Source organism: Hemibagrus wyckioides, linkage group LG02 (genome assembly GCF_019097595.1).
Source record: "Hemibagrus wyckioides isolate EC202008001 linkage group LG02, SWU_Hwy_1.0, whole genome shotgun sequence".
In the NCBI taxonomy this organism is placed as follows: Eukaryota; Metazoa; Chordata; class Actinopteri; order Siluriformes; family Bagridae; genus Hemibagrus; species Hemibagrus wyckioides.
Window position 1 is genome coordinate 7865229 of NC_080711.1, and position 15974 is coordinate 7881202.

The window sequence follows — 15974 nt, forward strand, 5'->3', positions numbered from 1 at the left end:
GGTAAAATGCACAACATGAGCAGGTAGGTTCAGATCAGTGGATATAAATAACTGGAAATGATGCGGTGCCAGTGGAGGGATTAGGAAGTGCAGCTGGAGTGAATGGGGATTTGTATAAGATGTGCATTTTAGGATGGCGCAGCACTTATGGTAAGTCCTCCTGAATTTGGGGTGTTTAAAAAGCACAGAAAAGGTCAATAACAAAATAATAAAGCTAAAGCTTACTGTATGTTGTGTTTACCTGTTCTATGTTTAGTCCTTAATTAGTGTGTATATACAGGGTATAGGTATACACACTCGTGCTGCCTAATGTAATGCCAGGTAAATCCTCTTGTTCTCTGGACCTGACTGATTTTTCCTCATGCTTTACTTCCCAATTCATGGTTCAATGTATTGGGGTTCTGCCCATGTCTCACCCTTGCTTCAGTAGATAATCTCACATGTAGACAGCAGATTTATACCCAAGAACTGTTCACAAAGACTGTCACAAATATCCCTCTCTTAGTGATAACTGTGATGTCATGATGCTTTGTTTCAGGTTGTGCTTGAACATTTCAGTATGCCTTTGTTTCCGTTTTAGCCCTGTCTTCGCTTATGTCCTGTAATTGATTTGTTGCCCTATTGTGTTCACCTGTTCTGTGTTTAGCTCCTAATTAGTGTGTATATATAGACCATATAGCTGACTATAGCTTTCATGTATTCATTCAAGGTTAAAACCTGGTAAAACATTGACCAAGGGCCTTAGGGACAAAATGTTATGCATGGCACCCAATTACAGCTCAAACAATTCATCACAACACTATTCTACACAAAACGAGTGCAGCCATTTAACCTTGAGGAGAAAAAAAACTCATTAGATGTTTCCAGAAGGGTCTTAATATTTGTCACAACACTGCTAAGATGCTATTAGTGGAGGTCAGAAAGGGGAATGCCATTCCCATGTATCTTGGGTCAAAATTAATTATTTAAGTGGACAGGGTTTTGTATGTGGGTATATATCTTACTCAATTCATAGAAAGATTGTAAAAAAGAACATTCGTAAAGAAAAATAAAACAGACCAGTTGGTCCACTGTAAAAATTTTGAGCACCTTGCCCAGACTGTATGTAAGTACTGACTAGTCCCATAAGTGTTAATACAATTTATTCACTCCTTCATTCATTTTCAGTACCTGCTTACCTCTGGTCAGGGGTACAATGGATCCAGAGTCTTTTCCAAGAATACTGATAGAAGGTGGGAATGCATAATGGCTGGGATGTCAGTCCATCACAATACCACAAACACACACATTCACACTTGTGCAAGTTAGATTAAGCAATCCAGCTACTATTTTTGAGAAAAGGAATGAAACCACTGAACTCAGAGGAATCCTATGTGTACCCTTAAAGATACAGGGGTGTAATCAAGACAGCCACTGTCAAAACCAAGAGCCTTAATGCAAAATGGTGTTTTAATAAAAGCAAGACTTAAGATTAAACCACCAAATACTTATCAGGGTCCAGTCTTTATTTCAACTAGTTGCCTTTATATTTATGAATTGTACCAAAGGTTTGGCTGATATTTATGTTTATGTTCACAGTTCATGCAAATAAGAAAGACAACATAGTTGGTATTTTATAGAATCTCATTTTAATGTGTGACCAATGCCCGAGACCAGACCAATAAGTCCAATAAGATCAAGACAGCCCCATGTCAATACAAACAGACATTTCAGGGGCAGTTCAGATTCCTAATAGTGGTAATAACACTGGCAGTGATATGGAGGAAGTTAAGCTCTCATAGCCCATAAACTCTCCCCAGTGGAAACCTGGACATGTGCTTGGACTAAACTATTGCCTAAACCACTAACAGTATTAATAACAAACTATTAACCTGAATGTGCACCATGAAATGGAGTTACTATGACAATCCATTTACACCTTTTTTCCCCCAGCAAAGTGGTGATTAATTGCGTGTAATATTGTGTACAGCCGAGTCAGACGTAAGCTAAGTGGAACAAATGACATGAAAACAAGCTTGTTATTCACCTGACTACTGCTATTTTTTGCTGTACTTTATAAAATTTGTGCTTTAGCATTTAAAACTTTAATTATTTCCTGGTTTGGGCTGTGGACAACAAATAGGCTTTGGCATATGAAACAAAGCTGTCTTCGGTGTTTATGTGTGGTTTCTGTCAGATGAGCTATTGAAATTGTTGATGTTGGCACTGAGGGGAAAAGTCAGAGCCAGTGCCTACAGCGCTGCATTTCAGCTGTCACGTTGGCATGAGCAGATCCTGCTTCCCTAACAGCTGGCTGAACTCACTAAATTCATTTACCCATCTGTTCTTGTGAAGTATACATTAACGACATGTGAGTTTTATAATATAATATGATATAAATTAAAAGAATAGACTAAAATATGATTGAGGAATGTCAGATGATGGGAGGAAGTGTGATGCAAACCAACGTTAAGAGGAGTCACTGATACCATTCCGATGTTGATTTCTGTCTAATTATAGCATACAAATTATTTGATTTCTTTATACCACAACTATCTGACAACAATGATGGCTAAGTATGGGATGTTTGCCTCATTTGATTCCTGATTCTGCCCTGTGTAGACTGAGTTTGCATTTTCTCCCTGTGTTTTGGTTTCCTCTGCTATGCTTTCTCCACCATGGGGCATGTGTACTATGCACATAAAAGTCCAAGAAGACATTGTTTGCCCAAGTTGGAGTGGAATAACTTGATTGGGTTGCACAATACTCTGATCTCAACCCCACTCAACACTTTTGGGATGAACTGGAACATTCCCCAGGCCTCCTCACCAGACATCAGTGCCTGATACGACTAATCTTGTGTATCATGAATAGACAAATCCCTATAGCCATGCCCCAAAATCTGGTGGAAAGCCTTCTAGAGGAATGGAAGTTATTATTACAGCAAAGGAGGACTAAATCTAGAAAGACATGTTCAACAAACACATATGGATGTGATGGTCAGGTGTGCACATACTTTTAGGTCAAATATATAGCTGCCAATTAGCATAGATAAATCCCTCATTTTCACCACATTCTGTTGTCAGGATTCAGCACTATTGCAACACGACCTGAATTCTTGTTATGAATTGAAAAAAAAAAACCCATCGTGCTCATTCCGTACCTAAGCCCAGTAGCATTTGTCTGCATTAAAGGGAGTTCATTACTGCAGCTGTCTGCTCCAGACTTCCACATTATTACTCAGGTTTCATCACCGTGGTGCTTCAGCTTTCTTTTGGGCTCAAGTGCTGTCCTTTTATGAATAATCTGTGCCAAAACAAAAAAGCACCCTACAGATTTTTTTTTTGCTTGGCCAACTTCCCGTTGTTTATGCAGAGAAAAAGAAAATGCATGGAAGTGACACAAGCTGGACAGAAATGTAAGGGACACAGATGCACAGGAGTGTGTTAAGGCAGTAGGGTTTGTGTGTCTGCGGGAGGCCTAATTTAGAGTGTCCTCTCTGCTCAGTGCGGTCCCTGCGGCATTGGAGCGCTTACAAAATGGTGTCCCAAAGCGGCCTGCTACCCGAAAGAGGCGCAGATGTACTTGTAACACCTCATACTAGGGCTTTGTTGGAGGCAGAGGTCTGTGTCCACGTGGTGCATGGCAGGAAGTTGGCAGAGAGCCAGTGGCTCACGCAGTGACCATGTGCTCTGAGGTCTGCTGCCTCTCTGCCCTGCTGAACTTATCTACGTCAGCGAGGCTACAAATAGCAGGACAGAGGACCTCCTCGTATTGGACACAAAACGTTGTAAAACGACCATATTAACCTTTGTTAACCCTTTGAAAATCTGATTTACAGACGTTTAGATAAACCTTCTTGATTGTGCTAGCACTGAGACTGACGAAGTTATAATACTTCATCGCTCTCTTTTGTTTTTTTACGTCAAATCAATGAATCAGCTACCACTGCAAAGGTGTTATTTTACAAACGCTGCATTTGAAAAATCTTCTGACTTTATTTGCATGAAATAACACAACGTCAACACACAGCCCTTGGTACTGTGTCATTGCTATTCATACCAATTTTTCATCTGATTGCGTCGGATGCAATGCAAGAAATTAAATGGCACGCACTTCTGAAGGTGACAAACAAGCAGGGGCAAGCAATTAATTCTAAAATAGCGTCTGGGTGCTTTGCTTTATATTACTGCATACTTTATAACATTTACATATTTATTACTTTACATTATGTTTGGTGTATAATGTCTACCAATGTATTTGTTGTCACACTGCATTGTTAACCAGAACAGAATAACACAACCTGCCTATTTCTTCCCTTAGTTATATGGGCCACATGCCCCCTGCCCCTCAAATTCAGTTAGGGGGGGATTGATTGACATTAATGATTTATATTCATTATCACCTCAGTCATCATACGATGGTCAAGACTCTGGCCTCAGGTGCTTGTTCAGTCTCCTGTCATTCTGAGACTGGACTAGAGCAACTTGCTTCTTATGGCTTTGCCTCTGATTGCCTCTGCAACCGATCCATAATGCAGTTGCGTGACTTGTTTTCAACCTTTCTTACAGCAAGATCTCCCACACCACCTCACTGCTATGCTTCCACTGTTGGCTTCCTGTATCAGATTGAAAACACCGATGCTTGCCTACAAAGCCAAAAACAAACCAGCTCCATCTTTGCCTCAAAGCACTCATCACACCCCTTACTGCACCACGCTCCCTCCTGCTCGACTGATCCCACCATCTCTCTAAGGAAGGCATGCATCAAGACTCTTCTCTCTTCTGGCACTTAGGTGGTGGAATGAACTTACTCTAGATGTCTGAACAGCTGAGGCACTCTTCAAACCATGTCTAAAGACCTACCGCTTACTGTAGCACTTAAACTAGCACTTGGAAACATAAAAAAGTGCTGCTTGTCTGAATTCCTTACCTCCCAACAGGAGCATTTAGACTGATGGTATGCTTAGTCTGTGACCCAGTGAATCAGTATCAGGATGTATTCATTGATAGAGACTTCAAAACACTTCTGTAAGTCGCTCTGGATAAGGGCGTGTGCCAAAGACTGTACATCTAAGACTGATATATTCTCTACTTTTATTTTCACTTTATTTTATTTTATTTATTTATTTATTTTCATTTTATTTACTCTTATCTTCACTGCCCTGTAGTTTTGGGTTTTCCTGCTAGCTGACAGAGATACTAACAGGGACGATTATGCATGATGATTTGTATCGTTTTTATTTGCTATTTTGTTATTTTAAGTATGACTGAAGAAATTTCCCGAACAATATGACATTCCCCTGAATTGTTCCTTCTGTCCACCACTGCAGAAGACGTCTGCATCGTCTTCTTGTATATTTCACTCACACTCTCTTTCACACCAATGCAGGAAGCCACCTCAGTGTAACGTTAACCAGCCTGCTTGTCACAAACCAGGAAATGAAGCACTGGATGTAGACAGCTTCTTGTCACTGCAGTCTTGACCTGAGGCTCTGTGAGGTTAGCTTTCACTGAACCGCTTGCTGAGTCTTCGGTCTCTTTTTCACACTTCAGTGCCTGAGTGAGAGCATCTGGCCAGCTCCAATTCCCTTTGCTTCACGCCTGCAGAAATGTCTTAAACTCTCTCAGCCGGCACACTTCAGCCCTGGTGTTGCCCACGCCGCTTTGTCCGACTGCCCAAATCTCCCAAAAGCAAAATCTGTTCAGGAATGCTCTTTAATCTTACTGCATGCCTACTACTCTGAGGATATGGCTGTACAAATGAAAAATGGAAATCTTAAATACGAACAACCCCGTGCACTACAAATGAATTACTACATTCACTGTCCATTTTATTAGGAACTCTTGTGCTCATCCAGCTCAAGGTTTAATGTGTTAAACGTTCTGAGATGCTTTTCTGCACACCACGTTTGTACAGACTGATTGTTTGAGATACTATAGACTGTCAGCTCAAACCTGATCATTCTGCTCTGCTCTCTCTCATCAGCAGAATTTTAGTTTTTCACACCATTCTGTGTAAACTCTAGAGAGAGAAATCGCAGGAGATCAGCAGTTTCTGAGAAACACAAACCAGCGCATCTGGTAACAACCAACATTTAAAGTCACAGAGATTTCACTTTTTTCCCCCGATTCTGATGTTTGATGTGAAGATGAACTGAAGCTCTTGACTTGTATCTGCACGATTTTATACATCGTGCTGCTGCAATATGATTGGCTGATTAGAGAACTGTACGTTGTAATGTGTTGTAATTGGTTAAAAATAGAAAATTTGAAATTGAATAGCTGCATTTTATGCAACAATGTAGGCTACCGTCTTGTATCCTAGCATAAGATATATACCTGTACACTTTTTCACCACATACCTCTCAGCATCTGTTCCAGATTCCTGAGCTCTTTATCAGGCTTCATAACTCAACAGGGATCAAACCCTCACAGAAACACACATATATCTTCAGATGGGAAACACTAACAAGCTTAGTAAAAGAACAAATAAATAAATTCCACCTTCCTCTGTATAGGCTTTAAGGCTAGAAATGTATATATCATGGAGGTTTGAACATGGAAGCGTGATTATTTTATCACACTGCATCAAGACAAGACGAGACCAAAACCAGACTAGACTGAGTTTTATGCTCATGATCTATGACTTCTAAATCAGCTCCTTCATGATGCACTGGCTTTAGGAGATTAGTAGAAGGATGTGGAGTTTAATCATCCAATTCCAAATGAGATGGCATTTCTCATCTGGATTAATCAAGTGGGACTAATCCGGAGATATACTGACCTACAGAAACCAAAGGTGTTGTTTTTCAAACCAGAACTCATAGCCACTATTCTGGATGTTGATAATATTAAGTGATGTGTGTTAGGATGAGAAATTGGTGGAAATTATTTGTAACTATTTAGATGAACAGAAAATGAAGAAGCCTTTATTTGTCACATATACATTACAGCACAGTAAAATGCATTTCTTTGCATATACCGGCTTAGGAATTTGGGGTCAGCCATGATAGAGCACTCTCTGAAGAAGAGAGGTTTAAGGGCCTTCATCAAGGGCGCAAAAGTGGCAGTTTGGAAGTAGAGGCACTTGAATCCCCAACCTTTTGATCAACAACCCAGACCCTTAGCCATTTGAACCACCACTACCTTGGAATGAAAGTTCGTTATAAAGTGAAATCTAATCAACAACCCCAAAATTTACTTGGATTTATGGGATGTTCATTTTTGCCAGTTTGATTGAAGACTTGGAATTTGTAGGTTAAAACTGGCAACATGGGAAATATTGTTATACCAGCTGTTCCCATATGATGTCAATGCAGTAAAACATGAAATCTTAGTGCTATATGAGTACCTAGCAACTGAACACTTTTGTACATATGTGCCCAATGCCCTGGAATTTTCTGACTTCTCTTGCCTCATAATGATCAGTCGAGCACTGCGATGCAACCCAGACAGTCTAAACTTGGTGTCACATTTTGCTGTTTAATGCCAGTGATTATGGCAGTTATTATTCCCTGCATGGTCCTTATTAGCATGTCGACGTTGGATTGTTATGCTGGAGGGAAGCGTTGCTAGAATGTTCATGTTCTTTGTTAGGAGTAGGGATATGACTGAAATTGAAGGCAGTGTTCGGAGTTTAGTGATGTCTTAACATATCCAAATATAGAAAAAGCTAGAAAAGCTAAACTGGATTGGAGAAATATCGCTAGATCGAATCACAAGGCATCACAGTTGATCAATGAGAGCGTGTAGTGTGTAAAAGTGTGAAGGTTTTTGTGAGGAAGAGCAACATGAGCATGCAGAGTTGTGAGATACATTCGTTCATTCATTTTTAGTTAAAAGATAGATAGATAGATAGATAGATAGATAGATAGATAGATAGATAGATAGATAGATAGATAGACAATAAAAAATAAAAATATAATGAAAGAATAAATAAACACTCAGTAAATAAATAAATAAATTATTCCAATATTCCAGTGTTTCTGGTGGCAGGTTCAGAGTGGTGGGTTCGTATTTAATTAAAAAAAAAAAAAAAGGCAAATGGATATGTGGAGTATTTAACAGATACAGAAAATTGCATTGAGCAACATTTGTTGTTTGTAGAGAGCGTATTTAAAACTCGAACCGTTCCAGAGTTTGGGTGAGATTTCTGTAAAGCCAAACACAAAATTTGGCAAAACACACAGAACAGCGCTGCCAAATTCTTTCACCCGATCTGATCTACTTACTCTGAATCTCTTTTACAACAAGACGATTTCAATCCTGCACACTTTTCCACGCTTGAGTAATTAATGTGCAACCCTCAGATCTCATGCAGTGAACCAGAGTACTAATCCCCACGCTGCTCCTTGTAATACATATGTTCAGTGGTAATGATTTTTTAAATTTTAATAATGTGAACAAGCGAACAAATCAGACACGTTACAGGATCAGGGTTCAGGCAAAACATGAGGAAGGACTGAACTTACCTCAGCCTCATAAAGAGAATGAAGGCAACCAGAAGAGCTCCGAGAGAGATACAGTGGCCAAGGTAGTTTATAATCACTGCAATGTGGTAGTGCAGCTTGCTCTTTTTCTAAAGAATTAAAACAAGAATGAAAAAAAAAAAATGTTAGAAACATTTCTGGTAAAAGCTCGTAGCAAACGTTTGTATACAGTAAAAAAAAATCTATGATATTCATAGCATAAGCTCAATATACATTACCTTCCAACATTTTTAATCAATTAGTTAAATTCTTTCAACCAGTTGATATCATCTGAGTCTCAGTTATAAAATTCAGCCTTATGCTAAGGGCTTTTTTTCTTACACATCTAAGACAGGATATCATTGTTTCAAATAAAAGCCACCTTTTTCTGTTGCTCAATAGTGATCTCATTGAAATAAATGACTTCATACTTCCTCATAATATCACATCATGCACATGTTTGCTTCTTTTACCAAGAGCAAGTCCCCCCCCCATAATTTCAATGACTGCTGACAATGTCCAGAAATTCCAGTTTTATATTTGGACTGGTGAATTGGCAGTTTGTAAAAACGCTTCCTGTAAACTTGGACTTCATGTCCAATTTCAATTCAGTTCAACTGTATTTGTATAGTGCTGATAACAGTGAACACTGCCACAAAGCAGCTTTACAGAAATACAGTAAAACCTTAGCATATGAATTTAATTCGTTCTGGAGGCGAGTTCTTATAATGCAAAAAAAAATTGTATTGCAAAATGAATTTTCCCATAGGAAATAATGTAAATGCAGATAATACGTTCCAGCCACCCGAAAATATTACCAATATGACCAATACAAGCCGTATAAAAACTGTATGGCTGCTTACAAAGAACTGACCCCAGCCAAGAATTCCATGTCAAGGGGCCTCACAGGAAGTCATGCCGCCAAGCTTGGGCTATAAACAGAACAGATCACCCACGGCACCAATCTATCAGCAACATTGGTAGGTGGGTTTACTCTTTTGAAACAGCTTTCGCTGCCTGAAAAAAATTCCGTAAACTCGGTTCGGATGGCTTTGCTTGGATTTCTACTGGCGCAAACAACTTTTGAACAGTTCCTGAATATATATATAATTATAATGAGGGAAAAGCCAAAGATGAGGGCTGTAAGGAACAACGCCCTGAGACAACATTAGGAAGACACCATCAGAACCTGGAGTGTGTGATTATAAAATTATTTCCCTTCTACAACTGTGTATTATATGACATTTAGTCATTATCAATTTTAAATTGAAGTCTATTTTGTCAACGTTATCAACTGTTTATTCACGGAGACTTGTGTGTAAACCTGTTCAATTCACGTAATTGCAGTCCTAAAGCCAGGTAGAACATCTACAGCCAGCTTGTAAATCTGCATGGATCATAAGTTATAGATTCAGTACACTATAAGTTAATTAGATATTTAGTATATGAAAATATAATGGCACTAAACGTGTGTTTAAACACAATTATCTATCAACAGATTGCTTGTAACACATTATAACCACTTTACGAGGCACTAGTAGAGAAAAAAATGTGCAGGAATATTTTTATCAGTTTATAAAGAATTGTTATTCTGAATGAATGATCATTCGAGCATTATCTGAAAAACCTTTTTTTTAAATGATTAATAATTAGTAACAGCTTCTTCTTCTTTTTTTCGCCATTGTATAATTCACCTGTGTACACAGATGAAGAAAATCTAACCATAATTCTGGAGCTCATGTTATCTCTGTCATATTATAACAGCCTGAATGCACAACAGACCCAAACACGCAATTAAAAATTTTTATAAACAAAGATCTTCAGGTTGGAGATCACATTCCATTGCCTTGTGTCAGATACAACGCGTGATGACGTGTATTCAACCTCTGATTATTTGGCCAGCTGGATTCAAAAGGTGTCTCGTGTTTCGAAGGCTCACGTTCATTCGTGTCATAGTGTTTTGAAACTCTCTAACTGATTTGCAGGACATGTGTTTTGTGTCTTCTGCCCTGTGGCTCTGTGAAAATGACATGCTTGGATCCGAGGGAGCATATGCCGGTCACGTAACGAGCAGGTTTGTATGTGCGTGTTGGGGACACAGGGGCCAGAACCCCCTCCATATGCTTCCAGGCTGTGAACTCCTGCTGCACAAATACGTCACTCGTTTCCTGTGGCTTTCACAAAGAGCAGAACCCTGAGGTGGGCCCTGTTGGTGTTTTTGGATTGTTTGTGTATGTGTCAGTCCTGAAAGCTAGTGTAAAGTGAAAACTGAAAACTGCCCGTTAATGGTCAATAAATTGCTTACTGGTAAAGTAAAAAATAGCAGCATGTTGCCAATTTGATGCATATAAAATGAGTGAAAAAAATCCATTCTCAACAAAACAAAACAAAAAACGCTTATTATTATTTATATACTTATTATTCAATATAAGCGTTTAGTGTTAGTGAGGAAGAAGATTAGTGCTTAGTGTTAGTGAGGAAGAAGATTAGTGCTTAGTGTTAGTGAGGAAGAAGATTAGTGCTTAGTGTTAGTGAGGAAGAAGATTCACAGTGTTTCTGCAGTGAGGTCAAAAAATTGCTACCCTTTTTTTAATCAGGGCGGTGGTGGCTCGGGTGGTTAAGGCTCTGGGCTATTGACTGGAAGATCAGGGTTCAAGCCCCAGCACTGCAAAGCTGCCTCCATTGAGCTCTTGAGCAAGGCCCCCAACCCTGCTTGCTCCAGGGGTGCTGCATTATGGCTGACCCTGTGCTCTGACCCCAACCTGAGGATGGGATATGTGAAGAAAGAATTAAACTGTATATGCTACATGACTGTTAAACATTTTGTTACCACCTAAACACTATATGGCCTTCAGTACAGTACATGGACATACTTCACATCCATGTCCAAAACCACAGGCATTAATATGGAGATTTCTTGTCTACCAACCTCAATCCTTATGTGAAGGCTTTTCCACTAGATTTTATAGCATGGTTGTGGGGATTCATCCATTCAGCTACAAAAGCATTATTGAGATTAGGCACTGATGGAGGTCTGGGGTGCAGTCAGTGTTCCAGTTCATCTCAAAGGTGTTCAGTGTGGTTGCAAGTTCTTACACAACAACCTTGAAAACCATGTTTTCATGGATCTTGCATTATGTACAGGGGCATGGGACATTGTCCTGCTGGAACGTGTTTGTGTTAATATGTGGGTGCCCCCACAGGAACAGAATCAAGACCAACAAAAACACAAGATCCAGGGAAATAGGAAAAAAAGTGAACCAAAACCAAAAACAGGACACAAAAACCAGGTAACAAGAGTCAAGGACAAAAGCACAAAGCAACAAAACAGCAGCCTCTTATCTCCAGTGAAGGGAAATTCTAATGCTTCAGCATACAAAGACATGCTACACAAGTGTGTGTCCAACTTTGTGGCAATAGTTTGGGGAAAAAACAGATATTGGTGTGATTGTCAGGTGTTCATATACTTTTGTCCGTATAGTGTATGGGGACTCATCTCATTGGTTGCACATTTTCATACAATGCCAAGGCATTGAAGTCAATGCCCAAGTATGTGCTGCCTGTAAATGAAGCAATACAGCCCTTTCCATAAAGAAACTATTTCTTCACTGCTGCAAAGAAGTTTTGCCACTGATCATCTCGAGGTGGCTACTGAGCTCCAAAATAAAACTATATTTCTATCAAGTCAGACACATAACAAATACAGATGTTGTCACACCCTTAGCATGTGTCACACAAGGACAATGTAGATCTTCTAGGAAGGCTCTTACTGGGAATATGGAAACTTAAATATGCCTTTGATCAATATCGTAGTATCATGTGTGGATTCTTGCTTGAGAAAAACACTTTTTTTTTGCCGAGCGAGTGATGGAAATGACACTTATCAAAGAAAGAGACGTCCTGCATCAAATTCTAGCAAATACTCAATATGTCCTTTCATCTTGCAGACAGCTGCCTGAGGCAAAGATTAAACATGTGGGTGAGTCGCTCTAACGCTAGCAGGATCCTACTGTGTGAAATAAGAGAACTTAAACACATGAGTCTGTTGAATGAAGCGGTAGAGAATTAAAGGGACGATAAATACATGTGGTTGTCAGTATAAAACATGACACGCTGAAAGAGAGGAAGATTGTGGATGTGTCTCTGGAGGCTGTCCTGTGTGAAAATCCCAGGAGATCAGCAGTTTCTGAAATACTCAAACCAGCTCATCTGGCACCAACAACCATGTCATGGTTAAAGCCCCAAAGATTACACTTTCTGATGTTGGATGTGAAGATTAACTTGACGTGTATCTGCATGATGTTATGCATCCTCCTGCTGCTATATGATTAGCTGATTAGAGAATTCCATGCATGTGCATAGGCGTTCCTATGAAAGTGTAAATTAAATGTACTTTACGCCTATTATTCTGAGATGTGGGTATGCTTGTAGTACGTCTGTGGAATTTTGTGTGATTTGATTTATTAGTGTTACTAGAGCTACCATCCTACTTTCCTTCCATTTCCTAGCAATGTTTATTCTTTTGAAATGTTCTTTAACAATGCTTAAATGTTCAAGTCACTCAAGCCAAAAGTGGTTCCCCTAATCCAATATCCTAAATGGAGCCACATTCTTTTACAACTCTTACTTCACCGCCATTTACAGAATTAAACCTCACCGGACCTTTTATCCAGTAGACACGACTTCCTGTCTTTTAGCGTCCATGCTACTATCTTTACAAGCTTTTCAAGCTTTGCTCTCGTTCTCTCAGCAGCACCTGGGGTTACTTTTAATCCAGCGTTGCATTTGCACCATGTCACTTTAGGGAATAGCTCGATCACACTGGCCCCATTGTCAATGCTTTTTGCTTGCTATAATCCTTTAGAGGGCATCAAGTGTAACACATGGGAAAGTGCTTTCTTGTGTTTGGACAGATCATGGGATTGGCAAAGCAAATTTAGTGCTTACATGACCTGAGAAAGAGAGGAAGCAACTAGAGGGTATAAAGCTGTCCGAACCTGTTAAAAAGAAGGTTTCTTAAATCAGAAAGACTGTAATTCTAATTTTTCTAATAATATATCAAATGATTTATGGCAAATGGAAATTTTTGGATCTTGTGCTTTTAGATTAGACTATAATCTTTTAATGATATTATATAAGATATACATTATATATTATATAATCTTATATACATTGTCATCTTATAATTCTATTTTTCATAAACTAGGCAGCTTGTGGAAATAAATGTGAAATGGTTGCCAGATTGTGAAATTAGGAATCAAACATGAGCAGCCATGCAGTTTTAGGAAAATAATCGATAACTGGATGGAATGATGTCGTCTGATACAAAGGAGTTGCTGTCACAGTTTTCCCAAAGTGATGGTATTCCTTCCATTTATAGTTATGTGGAATATTGTGGACTTGTTATTTATGTTGTAGTAGCTAGGAACTCTCTCTCTCTCTCTCTCTCTCAAAAGGTTACAGAGAAACCAGGAAGTGTAAAAAATTGAAATGATCAGCTTAATCCTGACTGTTACAAAGTGCTGACACTGCAGACTTCCATAAAAAGATTTCGCAGTCTACTTGTAAACAAATATAACCCCGTGATTTGTCTTGAAGCTGCTTGAAATAAATCCACACCTTCTTGTCAACTCAACAATAAAATAAATAAATAAAACACTCACTTCAGCTGACACAGAAGAGGAAGTGAAGGGGCACAAACCGATCGTTTCTCATTTGCCTAGTTATTCGTGCAACTGGATCAGGAGGACAGCAGTGACATTCAGTATCTTCTCAAGCAGAAAATCAGAATTCAGTATGATGAAATAACTCTCAAACTTCAAAAATCCATTGTAACAGCTTTAGTCGAGATTTAATAACTTGGCATTTTGCAGGTGTTTCAAGAAAAAATGACACTTAATTCTTGGTTCTATCAAAGTCTCAGGATTGCGCAGATTTATTATTTTTGATACCTGTTACACATTTTACTGACAAGGTGTCAAGATGCTGGAGCTGGGACTCATCTGGTGCTCATTCAGAAAAAACAGGCCAGTTCCACCAACCCTGTCAATAATCTGTCAATCTGTAATGTCTGGGACCCCCGCCCTATGCGGGGCTCGACCCCAGACGCCCGTGGTGTGTGTGCGCACGCCAGCACACGGTGTAATGAGACCCATGCGCAGGATTCAGCGAAGCACTGCTTTTATTACATTTAAGACGCGACATAGGGAAACAAACGTAACACTAGACATGGCGTGGTTAACTAAACAAAACAAAACAAAACCTAGACATTAGCTTGGCCATGGAACCTAGCAAACAAAACCCCAACAGAAACCACGGTACAGATAACAATCATGGACAAGGACACAAACACAAGGATCCCTATTTATAGGGGTAGACATTAGGGCTAATGGGATACAGGTGACACAATCAGGATAGGAACAATAGGAAGGGCGTAACAAGACACACAAAGAAGCAGGCTTCCAAGGAACTGTCCAGCTGTTCCTGACACAATCAAAGTCAAATCCTTAAATGCTCTTACACCCCCCAAAAAAATAAAAAATAGACATCCATCAGAATAGAAGATCATTAAGTGACAATTTATTTAATTACTTTTTTTTGCTACTCTATACTAAGCTGATCTGATTTAATTTTTCACAGCTGCCAGCAACTCAGTTAGTGGCCAAATTTCACTAAATTGATCAAATAATCTTCAGAGTGCCTGCAATTTTCATGTCAGATTTTCTGTTAGTGTAAAAGTAATAACTTTACACATTAAACTCAGGTTCTGAGAACATTTTACCCTCCAAAAACAAATCCTATAGATATTACCTATAGATCAGGCACAATATGAAAAAAGAAAAAAAAAAATATATATATATATATATATATATATATGTTGTTTTTAACTGGGAAGTAAAGGAAAACAAGCTTTATTTGTCAAGAATACATGTATATCCATCAGTTTTTTTTTTACTGCTTATCCTACCACATGACCCTGACCACATGACCCCAGGACCCTGAGTAGGATAAATGGTACAGAAAGCAAATGGATGGATATTGTGGATATTGGAAAGAGTCGGGGGACTCACGGGATGGTGTGCCAACCCAACAGAGCATTTAGACATGCCAATAAGCATACAACACACGTCTTTGGAATAGGAGAGGACACTGGAGTACCTGGAGGAAACCCTCAGGGAGAACATGCAAACTCTGTACCCATATAGTGGAAGCAGAAATCAAACCTCCAACCTTTCTTCTTTTTTTTTTCATACTGTATATCCCAGTTTGTTAGTATTGTGATCAGAGCACATGGTCAGAGAATAGGTTAAAGAGTCTTATTTAAGGGTGTAACCCTGGCAGCTGCACAACTGTCTGGAGGCAATCTGATCATCAGCTCCAGAGCCTTTACGTTTTTTTTGATTGAGTTATATTGATGCAGTTCGGGTTTTGTACATGCAAAATGATTTCATCATGTATTTTCAAAGCACTGAATAAAAAACTATCAACTATATAACTATAACTACTATATAACTATAAACTGTCA

At 39.1% G+C, this 15974-nt stretch overlaps 1 protein-coding gene across 1 annotated transcript in view; it reads right to left on the minus strand.

Annotated features, from left to right (window-relative positions):
- crhr1 (corticotropin releasing hormone receptor 1) overlaps nt 1–15974 on the minus strand; it is a 140544-nt gene that overhangs the window by 40670 nt on the left and 83900 nt on the right. The window contains exon 6 of the mRNA XM_058405397.1: nt 8453–8559. Within this exon, the coding sequence (XP_058261380.1) occupies nt 8453–8559 (107 nt within the window). The remainder of the gene's footprint in view (nt 1–8452; nt 8560–15974) is intronic.